Raw genomic sequence first — 13,156 nt, forward strand, 5'->3', positions numbered from 1 at the left:
TTGGCAATATCTCCAACAATCACAGAAGCCCAAACTATTCCTGCTTTTATTGCCAGGTTTATTGTACAACTCACTCCTAGTGTTGGGTCTGGAGCCTTTACAGATGACAACTCTATTTTTCTCTCTATTTTCTCTCTCTCTCTCTCTCTCTCTCTCTCTCTCTCACTCTCTGTCTTCCTCACAGAAAAAGGTTGTGGAGCAGCTGAGGAAGGAGCTGTTGGTGAAGCAGGACCAGGCGGAGATCAGAATGCAGGCACAGCACCCCCCACAGCCTGATGGGAAAGCCTCTGCTCTGCCTTCAGCCCAGTTCCAGCCAGCTCTCCCCCCTCCCAACCTGAGCACCCCACAGGTCTGGAACACACACACACACAGCTCTCCCCCCTCCCAACATGAGCACCCCACAGGTCTGGAACACACACAGCTCTCCCAACCTGAGCACCCCACAGGTCTGGAACGCACACAGCTCTCACCACCTTCATCATTCTTCATCTCTCACTCTTATCTGAATGTTCTACTGACCTTAAGGTGAACTGTTGTTCACACATTTGGTAACACCACCCACTGTATCACAATAGGAACAAACCACTTGTGTTAGTGCAGAGTCTGTGTCTGCTGAGCACACAGTATCTCTGTATAGTCCATGAACCTAACCATTCACTGTGAGAGTCCCACACCAAAATTTCACACAGGCCTATTTTGGATTAGCTCATGAAACAGGAGGGTGCTGCCCGGGGTAGAAGGGTATTAGTCCTAATCTGTCAAAATAGGCAAATGTTCTTTCAGAGTTTTGGTTAATTGTCTCTGGTGTGTCTATGGGGATGCTTGCCGGTCACATAGGCGATGTTTACACTTGGTTTGAAAATGTGTCTTGGGCAATCAGATCACAAGTGGACAGCACTTAATACAAGTGTAAATGACCACCACCATGTAATGTTATTTGATCACGTGAACCGAGGTGGTCTGCGATACAACTGACCACATGTCTTTTGTAGTGCAAACACTAATGCATCCTGATGCGTCCCCCACAAGGCAGTAGCAAAAACAGAACACAAGTGGACATCTTGGAGACGCATGATAAACACAGGTATAGATGGCAATGTGTCTCGGCTGTCCACCTGTGATCCGATCGCCCAAGACACATTTTAAAACCAAGTGTAAAGAGGGACAAAGTTTGTCTTGTTGTGTTTGCCCAGTGGGTTAGACAACTGAAGTAGACTAATGCAGACACAAGTGCAGCCAAACATCTGTGCTGAGATAGAGAAAGGGGTGTGGGCCCCTGGTCTGCCCATGTATAAGGCTAATGACCTTGGACCGCCCAAATGATATCATTGAATCCCATACCGGTGTTATGCTGGTCCAACAAAGGTTTGTGTGTTAATGAATCACATTCTGTAACAGGTTGGATATTTTTACACATGTATGGATTATTGTTGTCTATTTGTAAATGTAAAAAATAATTGGCTTACAAGCTTTGTAAGTCATTGTATATGTGTACAGAGGTGTTGAATTCAGTTAATACTATGAGCAGCATTTTACTCAGTCTAACTCTGACTCTGTCCTGTTTCTTCCCTTTGGCCACAGACTACAGTCACAGGCACACCGGTCATCCCCAACAAATCTCTACCTCTGGTGCTAAAAGCTGCCACCCCTAACATGCCCACTTCCGTCGTGACCCCACGACCTTCTGTTGCCATGGTCACCACCCTCAGCCACATGCCCAAACCCACTACACAGAGCTCTGAACAGATACAGACCACACCTCTTGGCCTCCAAGCAACGGGCAAGCTGACCCATCAGGGAACAGAACCACTAAGGATAGTCTCAAAGAATGCTGTTGTTGTAAGTATCCCTCCAGTATTGATCTGTTACATGTCACCCCATTGTTACGGGGCACAGACAAAAACACACACATTCATGGAAGAAGTTTATTTAAGAAGTTAGGTATCACTTTTGTATGTGTATAGGCTATGGATGAATATCATCAGTGCACTTTCATATGTGGTTTGATGATGGGATAGCACATCCGTGATTGTGAGATTGTTTTGAAATGAATGCATTTGTTGCCTAATGTGCTTTATCATTGTGTTTACATATATGTGTGTTACTTGATATATCTGGTGTTTACATATATGTGTGTTAATTGATATATCCTACAGGTGGCTCATTATGCTCATTAGTGATTCTGTGTCAATTCATCAAATTTCAGGAAATTTTACACCAGATCCAGATATGCCAGATTTCTTCTATAAAAAAGGTTACACTTGTTACATTTGTTGAAAATATTACATTGGAAAAAACACACATTATTTTATTTAAACAATCTCAAATTTTCTACAGGACAATTTTTCTAAACAATACAGGTTTTATCATGGTTCAGTTTATCATACCTTGTGGTCAGAATTTGGTAAAATTGTGTCATGTTCAATTTAGTGTCATTTGTTCGAAAAGGAAATTATAATTTAATGAAACATCGTCCTGTTTACCTGTTTGAGTAGAACAGAATCGGAATTATAGGCACCTGGAACAAGAATTGCATTTCTTGTTGCTACACAAATGTAATTTGTCATGTAAAAATCTTATTTGGACAACTGTGAAACTGTAACAAATGTGTTACCCCTAAACATTTACATAGTATGACCAAAAATGAAGTGTTTCAGCCAAGAGTAATTGGTCCTTGGACTCTGTATGTTAACAGACTGCTGTGATACAAGTGCAGTGATGTACTCTTCAATATCTATTTTTTTTATGTAAATTAACTGACATATGGATCTAATATTCTACATATGTGCTTCATGGTCATAGACCATTTTGTGGCAAATTTGAGATAGTCAAACAGAAAGCATTTGATTAATTGGCATGGGATGAGACTCATTGAAGCAGGTTACACACTGCTTGTCAAGAAAAAGAAAGCGGTCAAAACAATGCCATTGATTCATAATCACATTTATGATCATGTTTTTTTTGGTTTGCCATGATGCTGAGATGACATTTTTCATCAATGTATGCGTTCAAAAACAGCTTGCTCTACTTTTTGGGCATGCTGCGGAACATTTAGGATTGTCATTGTGCATATCCTCCTCAACCTCCAGCCACCATTGGCTTATGCACAGTCTTAATGTGCTGCCAGTGAAGTGTCTTCTATGTATCTGTGAGTGTGTGTGTGTGTGTATGTGTATGTTTGTGTTTATTTGTGTGTTTAAAAACGGGTGGTCTCACATCACAGGTGCAGGCCACCACTCAGCATATCAAAGTTCCACAGTTTGTTCCTCCTCCCAGACTGACACCTCGGCCCACCTTTCTACCACAGGTTCGTCTCCACGGAAACCCTATCTCCTCCCACCTATCCTAGAGTCTCTCTCCTGTGTCACAATCCCGCTCGCTTCCCCCTCCAGCCACTAGCACACCCAACACCGAAGAAATGACACGCCAAAACCAAAGAAATGATACGCTAACACCAAAGAAATTACATTTCTTTATGACATCCAGTCACAGTGTTTATTGAACAACACTTGTGTGAGGTTGCTTAGAGGGGCCATGAGAAAAATACATAACTAGGTGCTTAAAGCAAATGATTATGACATGACAGATTTGGTTTGCAGGAACTGCGCCATTGCTCCTTTACATGGAGGTCTATCAGAATGAGTCAAAGATCACAGCCCTGAAACCGGTCTGGGGCATTTTTTTCTGTTCTGCAAATCTCACCTAAGAAACCGTGTTAACACATGAGCTATCCATCCCTCCTTTCAGCTAGTTTGATGAGATTTCAAAAGACATGGTGGCTCTGTCCCCATGGCTAAGAGGAATATGTGAATATTGAGAGAAATTCTCCCTTTTGTTGCTGCTTCCTGCTTCTGTGTTTGTGTGAGTATGTGTGTGTCTGTGTATGTGTGTGAGAGTGTGTGTGTGTGTGTGTGCTGCTTTGTCTCCTTTAGTCCAGTATCGTTCAGGGTGTAATGTCTTCTCATGTAACTATTTCTTCTACCCATCCCACCCCATCCTTACCCCATCCTTACACCATCCATGCTGTGTCACTGAAGTGTGATGTCTGTCTCCTCAGTAGTGCTCTGTCTGTTCACCTTCTGCTTTGGCCGCTTGACTTGATCACTGCTTTCCTCCTGCAGCTTCCTCCCTCCGTGAACATGGCATGAGCTGTAGTGTTTGTCTTTGTCAATAGGACACGGGTCTTCTTCCACAGTGTGCAGCCACTGCATGCACTCACCCAGACAGATGATTCCTGTGTGGATGTGGACATGGGATGATGTGGCAACTCAACATGTTTTTAAGCCAAATAAGCAAGTGAGAAGAATAGAAATCCAGAAGAAAAACAGAAATAGAAATCCCAAAGGAAATGCCTGTGTGCACTGAGTCTTCTTCCACTGTTGACCAACAATACAGCTCCAAGGATTCTTTTACAAGCATAGTTTTAGATTTCTTATCAAAGACATGTTTTTAAGCTCTAACATTGTCACGTGATTCTGATAGAGGTTTTATGTCAAAATGAAAGTTAGTGGAGATAATGCTCCAGAGAAGAGTTTGGCACCGATGCGGCTCCATGTTGCCATGTCTGTTAAAATGATGGGCTTAATAATATCACTGTTCCTGGGGCCGACAGAAAGGGAAATCTCAGCTTACACACTTCTGAAGGTGTTTGTGAGTAGATCCAGGGCAGCTCATTGGTCTGAAGCGTACTGTTATTAGGAAGCACAGGCCTCAGTGCCTGGGTCCCTGCTCTGTGTGTTCACCTGAGTGGCTAAGCTGAACTGACATAGACATTCAAGTCTCTCATCAGTTCCATTTGAGCCAAGAGAGATTTCAGGCCCTCCTCATTAATATCTCTTGCTTTGGCTCTGCATTTGAGCAGATTGTCAGTCTTTTGGACTGTGTCCCTGTGTACTTAAATGACATTAGTATCAGTGTGTGTGTGTGTGTGTGTGTGTGTGTGTGTGTGTGTGTGTGTGTGTGTGTGTGTGTGTGTGTGTGTGTGTGTGTGTGTGTGTGTGTGTGTGTGTGTGTGTTTAATGTAGGGGAGATGAAGTTAGAAAGGAGTGGGGATTTCAAGACCGCTGAGTGCCAAACAGTTGAGATTTTAGCACAGATGGACCATTTGGTATCCACCTCAGAACTATGGTGTTTATTCACTCAATAATGTTTTGAACCTAACCTTGACTGTAACTAGCATGTTTTTCCTCCACAATATCTGTAAAAGATTGCCATATCATCACAAGACTGATTTTGGATCCTGTTTGTCCAGGTTCGACCTAAACCAGCTCCACCCGCCACCACAGTGCCCATTGCTCCTGCCCCCACACTCACATCCCTGCCCCCAATGCTGGCAGCTCCACAGCTACTGCAGAGGCCTGTCATGTTGGCTACAAAACTCAGTGCTGGCTCAATGCCTGCAGCTCCTGGCCCCATCACTCAGCTCCGTATCCTCAACGGCCAGTCCGGCGCTACCATCACCAAGAGCCTGACTACCACTCAGCTCACAGGCATCGTCATCACCACCCCGGCAACCATTGCCCCCATCCAGCTGACCACAGCCCCTATACAACAGGCCAGCAGCATCAGCCCTGGAGCAAAGGTAAGAGCCAGAATGGGGTTCATGTGTACAAAGGTAAGAGCCAGAATGGGGTTCATGTGTACAAAGGTAAGAGCCAGAATGGGGTTCATGTGTACAAAGGTAAGAGCCAAAATGGGGTTCATGTGTACAAAAGCTTGGTACCTCTGCCTCTGTTACACTATTAGCTGACACAGTCCACTTTTGTTTGGAATATAACCTAACAAAATAACAAGAGGCACATACTTAGAATTCAGTAAGAGGACAGGGGTAGGTCTTGGTGAAGCAAGATTTCTCATGGGCATGAAGCACACTCATGATCTTAATCCATGATAGTTGTCTATCTAGTTGTTTCATGAGCATTTGAAGCACACTCGTGATCTTAATCCATGATAGTTGTCTATCTAGTTGTTTCATGAGCATTTGAAGCACACTCGTGATCTTAATCCATGATAGTTGTCTATCTAGTTGTTTCATGAGCATTTGAAGCACACTCGTGATCTTAATCCATGATAGTTGTCTATCTAGTTGTTTCATGAGCATTTGAAGCACACTCGTGATTTTAATCCATGATAGTTGTCTGTCTAGTTGTCTCATGGGCCCCTGGGAAACAGACTCCGAGTTGCAATATGAAAATGAAAACAAACCATAATAATGCAATTCTACAAGGACATGGAAACAGTAGTGTTTCACAAAATGTCTGTGTATTCTACACATCTTAGTTCTTTGTTTAAGTAAGCAGAAGCGTTGAGAAATAGAACATTAAGAAGAGTAAGCATGTGCACTGAAAGACCTAACACAGAGAGTGCACAGGAATATTGTGAAACAATTTTGACCATTCGAAATTACGCATAAGTATGACATACTGTATCCATATGACATACATATTACTTACGCAAGTCTAGAAGTTTTTGACATTTTTAGGTGATTATTGCATTCGTGTCTGTTCACAATCAAAACCTCTCCTCTCTATGTTCTTTCTGTTGTCTAGGTTGAGGTCATTCAGGAACCAAACAGATCACAGAGGGTGACCACTTCCCCTTCCCCTGTCCCTGTCCGTGTATCGATGCCTTCCCCTCCTCCACCCCCTAAACAGGAGGAGAGTCCAGAGGTATACCACTTCACAGCCCTCATGCTGAATTATGTGGCTAATGAGATGATAATAAACTAAAATCACTGTTTGTCCCTCATTTTAGAAACTTGCCTTCATGGTGTCCCTTGGCCTAGTAACACATGACCATTTAGAGGGTAAGCAGAGTAGTTTTGTTCTTGTATGTTTCCTAAATATAATTTAGTTCTTCAACTATTTGATCTCGTTCACTTGTGTCAGGATAAGCAGCCTAGAGGCAGCATATCAGTTGGTCTGACTGTCACTCTTTAGTCACGCCGTTTTTCCATATGAACATGTTGCACAGCTTTGCTCAGCTTAGTCATTTGACCAAGCACAGTCTGGATTTGCCATATATCGGATATTTCCATATATTAAGGTCTACTCACTTGAGGGTGTGTCTTTAAGTAAGGCCTAAAGGCTGCCGAGGTGTCTTGACATACAAAAATATTCGACGAAGTGCAGGCAATGAACTCCACGACGCAAAGCATAACATTAGTATCCTCCGTTTATACCTCAGTTGTCATACATGTATTTAGGTATGTATAACATTACCCCACAAAGAAAACATTTGGTTCAGTCTTAAAAGAAACCAACATGTATTGTTTCCAGACAAGTATTTCTTTCTTTACAGAGATAAAACTGATTCCATTATTTCTTAGCCTGAATCTTTGCTGACATTCTATGTGGGCTAGCTTGCCAGCTTGCTAGTTCTCCAAATAACGATATTAGTTAACCATGGAATATATCGAGTGTAAACCCCTTAAAAAATATTGTATATTTTGTTAATTGAATGTCTGCTTAAACATTCTCACTATGGTAGAAATATTGATTGGGCAGTTTACTATCGTTGTTATACTGTAGTTAGGCCTACTACTCAAACTTCACAGATTAAACTTTAAAACCGGATCTGCGTCATATGTGTCTTGATATACAAAAATACAGACACACTATGGCAAGCGCTGAATGATGACTGAGCCAATCACAAGAGAGAACATATTTTCAACGGCATTCGCCACGTTTGGCCCTGCTACGGAGAGGGTCCTTAATGACTGCGACGCAGTTTGGTGTCGTACAAATTGTAATAGAAATGCACATTGGCTCAGCACAGCCTGGCGTGACGTGGCCAAAAGTGCCCCTGGAAAAATCCCATCTGATTGTCATCTCTTTTTTTCCATATGTGTTCCTCCAGAGATTCAGAGTCGGAGACAAGAGCGAAAGCGGCGAACCACAGCAAACCCAGTGTACAGTGGGGCTGTGTTTGAGCCCGAGGTACAGAGCCACTCCGCTCTCGTCCTGCATGCCGCCTGAGGCCGAGCTCAGCACCTTTAAGAACACAAACCCGTGAAATTCAAACACAAGGGAGTGTTATTGATGATGCCCTAGGACAGTGTAAAGCCTTGAGGTCTTAGACATGGAAGTGGTGCCTTTCTGAGTGTAAACTCTCTTCAGTTGTTAGAACGTAGCATGTACACAGTGGGCTCAGACTGTACACACTGCCCTCACGCTATTTTCAGTGCATAATCCTTCTTCCCTGATGAATTGCTGGCATGAGTTAAAGATCAGTACATCTCAGTGTGTTTATGTAAAATGTAAAAATGTATTTTAAAAAGCACTTTCCTAAAGGAAGCTGTTCGGGCACTTTATGATTCTTTCTGTTCTCAGCGCAAGAAGACAGCTGTGACCTACCTGAACACACCTCTCCATCAAGGCACCAGAAAGCGAGGTCAGTCTGAATGGGGTTGTGCCTATCTGCCGTAAAGCAGCCTGATAGCATGTCTATCAATGGAGACATGCTGACACTAAACTCTAAAAGCATAGACTAGCGATGCACCAGAACAGATTCTTCAACATTATTTAATGCATACTAGGCATGCATTCATGTTGTAAATGCAAAAGTGCAAAAGAGAAGTACTTCAGCCGCGCTCTGTCAAGATATGGTCAGTGTATCTTAGATCAATGATCAGATAACAACTATTGAAATAATGTTCTTTGCTGTTTATAGTCATAAATGTTGTGTGGTTTGTTTTCCCCACGTCTGAGCCAAAGGTTCTTGCATGTGCTCTAATACTTAATACTAATGCTTGCTTACTATGAACACTGATATCAAAATACACTCACCAATTATTATTTTTACATTAGGGACATCTTTTCATATTGTACAATGGCAATGTCTATTTTGATGAAGGCACTCAGTGTTTAGTTCAAAAAATGCTCTCTATCTCCTTTTTTTACCCTTCACTAGGCCCCCATCCCCCTTTTTTCCTCTGCCAGTTAGACTCCCTGTCATGATCTGATCAAACTGTAGTCTGACTTATACATATTTCCTGACTGTTTTCTCTTTCCGGGCTCTCCAGAGCCCCACACTGTGTATGCCCTCAAGTATGTCTCTCTTAGGTGCCTGTTAGGCCTGCCAAATACAATCTGGTGTAACTAGTAGGTGTTCTTAGCAGCTGATCTGAGGTATTGTTTACTTTTTGAAGGAGTCTAAGAGGTCACTCCTCTCTCGTGTGTTTGACTGAAATTAATTTTGAGTGAGAGTATTTGACACAGTCATTATAGAAAAAAAGATTAAACATAGTCTTACAATTTTGGAAAATGTTTCTAATATGCAGTAACAAAACAAGTGATTTATGCAATGGACAGTGAAGATATTATAAAAATCTAAATCTAAAAATAAACTTTTGTAAAAACTAGTAATAAGATTGGAAACCCCTTAGATTAACCTTAAGATAAACCTCTACAAGCTCAGGCTTCCTATGTTCACCTCAGCATGGCCACACTATCAGATCAGCAGAAACTGTGAACCCTTCAAAGTTACTGCTTTTTTTCTTTGATATTCCACTTTTACTTTTTAGTATGTATGACAAGAGTTTGGTCAAAAGTAGACGATTACATTTTTTTTCAGTCTGATATTCTGAAGATGCCAATGGTCCTCCTCAAACCTTCTGAGGGTGGAGACCTGAGTTTTACTATGTGTTTCTGGCTGTTACTGGTTATGACAGCAACTCTGCCTTCCCTGTCCTTTAACCCTGTTCTCCCTACTCACCTAATGCTTACCTAATATCTGCTTCGCCTCCCTTCTCCGTGCTAGCCAATGAGGACTCCTTGTCAAAGGTATGTCAGACAAATATTTGCTTTTCTGTTCCCTTGCTTCCTTTTTTGTTTTCCCTTTTTTGTTTTGGTTTTTGTCCCGTCTGTCTCATCTCATTCAGGTCGCCCTCCCAAATACAGCAGTGTGTCGGAGTTGAGCCTTCATCCCCCCGCCACCCCCACCGGCAGCCACTTGGCCCCTCAGGCCCCCAGGGGCCCCGACTCCGGGGGCCCTCCTTTACCCGTCCACCCACACACTCTTCCTCTGCCAAACCCCACCTCTGGGGATGTAAGTAGCTGCCAGAGACTCCATGGCAAACTAGATCCAAGAGGAAGCACACATTTCACATAGCTCATTACTGCCAGCCCCCTCAGTGACCAGCCATATTATGTGTGTCCATGGGATCCACCATGGATTTAGTCCAGTGTGGCTTGATGGATCACGCTGGCCTCAGAACACACTGCACAGTTAAACATAGCCTCCTTTGAAGAAATGCTCCTCAATTCCATAACATACCTCATCCATCACTCTTTGTCCTTTTATGTTTTGAGGATGTCCATAGCCTTACAAAGTGAACAGTTCCCTTTCCCCTCCTTGCCTCCCGGTACTTCCCCATGTTAGGGTTGTTTATTTGCATTCTTTAAAAGTTTGGAGAGCAGTGTTGTCCACTTCTTCTATTGGCCATCTTAGAGAACGGTAAGCACCAGTGCCAGTGGGCAAGGAAACAAGTCCACTACCAGCTTATTTGTTTTTCAGATTCACAGCAAGTATTTCTTAGTTTTTGGGAAGCCTCATTTTGTAGGTTATTGTCAGAGAGATAGTTCAAAGGAAAGCAAATCCCAGAGCCTACTCCCCTCGTGCCCCCTATTACCTTCACTGTAACTGGCAGAGCATCAAGCAGCTTTGATACTGATTGGTGCAATTCTTCCTGACAGGGAGATATCCATGAGGACTTCTGCACTGTGTGCAGACGCAGTGGTCAGTTGCTTATGTGTGATACATGCTCTCGTGTCTATCATCTGGACTGCCTGGATCCACCTCTGAAAACCATTCCCAAGGGCATGTGGATTTGCCCAAAATGTCAAGATCAGGTAATTGCCTACTCCTTTAAGAGCCAGTGGCCTTTATTCAGGGGTGAGGTGGCACAAGCAGGGACAGTTTATGAAGCCCAGCACCAGAACTATAGCAGGCATCCCTTTTGAAGGCTGTTCCCTACTTTGTAAGTTTAGATGTGTCTTCTGTTTTGGACATCCATGCTTCATTTTTTTAATTTTTTTTATTAGCATTATTTTTAGTCAAAATTACATTTTCACTGTTACATTTTGTTTGTGTCTGTGTGGTTTGAATGACTGTTCAAGACAGTTGTCCATCAAAAGTAACTTGTGGGTAAGAAAAAAAGGAAGGTTTGTACATTCCAATATGGCATCAGGTTTGTATTTACCATGTATCTACCTTCATATGTATATGTATATAATATATATAATATTCATAAACAGAATGAAGTTGTATATGGTGCTGTCCCTCCTAATGTTGGGTTAATGTTACAGGGAGCTTACTGGTGTTGTCTGTGTTTGGCATCTTAGATATTGAAGAAAGAAGAAGCAATCGCATGGCCTGGAACACTGGCCATTGTTCATTCGTATATAGCATACAAAGCAGGTGAGATATCTTTTTAAAAGCGCACAAGCCTTTTGGAACATTGATGGACAGTAGTTGTTTTAATGTTCGATACTCAGTGTTCAATACATTTCATGTCTAATCAATGGTTCCATATGTGCATACATACTACACACTACTATAACACTACATACTAGTGTAGTTTTGGAATTACCTATAAATGTTCATGTTCAGGTGAAATTTTAGAAATTAATGAATTTTAGAAGATGAATTTGATTTCATAGGTGTTCTTTATGTCTAGATGTTCTTTACCTCTCATGTACTTTATCTTATGATGAGGTATCTGGGTCTGTTTAGCATCACTGGATTAGATCTGGGTCTACTGGGTCTTTTCTGGTCATGAACCAGTTGAGATCTTCTCCTCTCAGTGGATACCTTTGTCTGAAATCGTCATATTTTTGGCAGTCTGGTGGAAGAAACAACCTTAATTTTGCAAAACAGCAGTTGGCTGATGAGTTTCTTGAGGAAGTTGTTTTGTTTTCACAATTTTTAAACAAAGAATTGCACTTCGGGAATGCCTACTCACTGAGCTAAAGAGAATTGACCTGGTTAATTGAACAGATGGTACTGTCAACCACAGAAACTACTAAGCCTATACGAAAGATTCTGTAACTAAAGAGTGTTAAGTAGTTCTGCTGACTCTGAAAGATCGGACTTGTGGCCCTAGAAATGCTAGAAGAAAGCTGTGGTTTTGTTTCCTCAAGCAGCTGTTGTGCAGGGATAAAGAGAGTTGAAGAGTGTTGAACAGCTCTTCGGGCACCAAACTGCAAAATTAAACTTTGCTAAAGAACATGAAAAGAAGCCTGATTAATATTGGGAGCACATTCAATATGTTTGGCTGAGATGCAATCTGACCAGGACTACCAAAGTGAATGCATAATACCAACAGTGAAGCATGGAGGTGGGAGTGTGATGATATGGGGCTGCATGAGTGCAAAAGATATTTGGGAGATGGCATTTATATCTCCCAAATACCTTTATAGATGGCCCCACGAATGCCTGTGGATGTACCAAAATACTGGCTGACAACATGACTCCCAGTCTCCAGAAGCTTGGCAGAAGAGGAATATTCCAGCATGATAACGATCCAAAGCACAATGCCAGAATCGCGCAAGAGTTTCTAAAAAAGAAAAAAAAGTGACAACTATGGCCTGGCCAAGTATGTCGCCTGACTTGAATCCAATAGAACACATTTGGGGTATTTTAAAGAGAAAGGTAGAGCAACACAACCCTGGAGCAGCTGAAAAATAGCAGCTGAAAAATAATGTCTGAAGAATGGCAAAACACTGGTCCCCTCCATGCCGAGGAGGATTGAGTCCGTCAACAAAGATAAAGGTGGACATACAAAGAATAGAAAAAAGATTTGAATCTCAGTAATGAAAGGTGTACTGACATTTGTTGCATTGACCTGTATTTTTACTATACATTAGTTTTACATTTTAAGTGCAAACACCCTTCTGTTCAACTTAGAAGTAACACAGTTACTGTGAGGCCCAAGAGGCTCACAAATCATTTTGAATATCTTTTCTGTTTTTCCAACAGCGAAAGAGGAGGAGAAACTGAAACTGGTGAAATGGAGTGAGGAGCTAAAGCAAGACAGGGAGCAGCTCGAACAAAGAGTCAAACTACTGAGCAACTCAATAACAGTAAGACTTAAAAACTAGTCATCATGTTCTGTATTTCTATACATTCATTGTGTAATTTGATTTGTTTCTTAGCT

The 13,156-nt window shown here is 42.0% G+C and overlaps 1 protein-coding gene across 6 annotated transcripts in view; it reads left to right on the plus strand.

The window, feature by feature from the left end:
* Nucleotides 1-13,156, plus strand: part of phf21aa (PHD finger protein 21Aa) — a 49,001-nt gene that overhangs the window by 30,506 nt on the left and 5,339 nt on the right. For 2 of the 6 annotated variants that reach the window (XM_031569558.2, XM_031569559.2), the window contains exons 6-17: nucleotides 185-349; nucleotides 1,582-1,839; nucleotides 3,224-3,307; nucleotides 5,252-5,581; nucleotides 6,549-6,668; nucleotides 6,754-6,805; nucleotides 7,858-7,937; nucleotides 8,331-8,391; nucleotides 9,881-10,047; nucleotides 10,695-10,850; nucleotides 11,343-11,418; nucleotides 12,979-13,082. In XM_031569558.2, the coding sequence (XP_031425418.1) occupies nucleotides 185-349; nucleotides 1,582-1,839; nucleotides 3,224-3,307; nucleotides 5,252-5,581; nucleotides 6,549-6,668; nucleotides 6,754-6,805; nucleotides 7,858-7,937; nucleotides 8,331-8,391; nucleotides 9,881-10,047; nucleotides 10,695-10,850; nucleotides 11,343-11,418; nucleotides 12,979-13,082 (1,653 nt within the window). The other 4 variants (XM_031569561.2, XM_031569563.2, XM_031569562.2 and 1 more) reach the window with 4 other exon arrangements.

The sequence above is a fragment of the Clupea harengus genome, chromosome 6 (genome assembly GCF_900700415.2).
Source record: "Clupea harengus chromosome 6, Ch_v2.0.2, whole genome shotgun sequence".
Taxonomy (NCBI): Eukaryota; Metazoa; Chordata; class Actinopteri; order Clupeiformes; family Clupeidae; genus Clupea; species Clupea harengus.